General features: G+C 40.3%; 1 protein-coding gene across 1 annotated transcript in view; it reads right to left on the bottom strand.

Annotated features, from left to right (window-relative positions):
* Positions 1-975: 975 nt before the first annotated feature.
* LOC9652950 (caltractin) overlaps positions 976-1277 on the bottom strand; it is a 994-nt gene continuing 692 nt past the window's right edge. The window contains exons 3-5 of the mRNA XM_002994698.2: positions 1236-1269; positions 1105-1183; positions 976-1052 (exon numbers count right to left, since the gene is read on the bottom strand). Of these exons, the coding sequence (XP_002994744.2) occupies positions 976-1052; positions 1105-1183; positions 1236-1269 (190 nt within the window). The remainder of the gene's footprint in view (positions 1053-1104; positions 1184-1235; positions 1270-1277) is intronic.

The raw sequence follows: 1277 nt of genomic DNA, 5'->3' as shown, positions 1-1277 counted from the left end.
CTCTTTGCCTGCTGGATCTTAATTTGCCAGCTGAAGCGCACGATCTTTTGATGCTTGAAGACGAAGTGTTTACGTGCACAGTAGAGTTCAAACTTTCCCTCGCGATAGTTGCACATCAAAAAGGTGATATGGTGGAATCGGAAAAAATGTTCAAGGAAGCCCTTAATTTGGAGTATGAGGATGCAAAAACATGGTGTTTGCTAGCTCATGTGAGGTATTCTGATAATCAGTTTGAAGAATCTCTGAAGGCCTATATGAAGGTAAATTTTATATTCCAATTACTGTAGCTGAAATACTTCTTTATAAACAGACTCTTCACTTCTGGAAGAAGGGCGAGTTGTATGAGTACGCTCACATAGAACTCGGAAACATATACATCAGGCTCGGGAATTTTGAAAAGGCAAGGCAGACATTTCTAAAAGGGGCAACATTATTTCCATGCAGCAGTATGTGGCTGGGCGCTGGCGCAGCATTTTACAAGTTAGGGGATATGGTGAACGCTGAAATAGCCTTGGTAGAAGGCAACTTGTTGGATTCCCAGAATTTTAAGATATGGGCTTACCTTGCGCTTGTTAGTATCAACACGTCAAGAATGGAAGAGGCCGAATTCGCTCTGCACCAAGCATTGAAGAACATTAAAGATGCAAAGCTACTTTATGAAGTGGGCGTTGCTTTTGCATCCAAAAAGAACTTCAGGTTACGAAATAGTACAAAGTAATTTGTAAATGTGACATTGTCATACAGGTTTGCGGAGATGGCATTAACGGAGTCTCTAAGGGAGGAAAACAATTTAAATGCAAGATTCGACCTTGGTGACGTTCTATATCAGCAAGGCAAAACCAACGAGCTCTGCTGTTAGTAGCCTTTGTATCAAAGGATAAGTAGTTATGCAATGAACACAGCACTTTAAATTTCCCTTTAGTGACCGACTTTATTCTCAGAAACAAACATGATATCTGCCATATAAGTGCGCTGTCAGTCATATAGTTCGTCTTTCTTCATGATGGAAAAAAACTCGACTTCACTGATTTCCCCATCACCATCTTTGTCAACTGCGTAGAATAACAATCAAAATGAAAAAAATTAAATTTTCCCGGAACTTACACTCGTCAATCATTGCACCCAGTTCCTCATCTGTAATGTGTTCCCCAACATCTCTGGCAACTTTCCTCAAGTTCTTAAGCTGCAGAAACACTTTGGTATAACAAGACCCTTACATGAGAAACAGATCATACTGAGATTTTTCCAGTACCATCCTCGTCCAAGCATCTAAAAGC

Source organism: Selaginella moellendorffii, unplaced genomic scaffold (genome assembly GCF_000143415.4).
Source record: "Selaginella moellendorffii unplaced genomic scaffold, v1.0 SELMOscaffold_614, whole genome shotgun sequence".
In the NCBI taxonomy this organism is placed as follows: Eukaryota; Viridiplantae; Streptophyta; class Lycopodiopsida; order Selaginellales; family Selaginellaceae; genus Selaginella; species Selaginella moellendorffii.
Note: the sequence above shows the minus strand (reverse complement) of the source record. Positions and strands in the feature narration are given on the sequence as shown.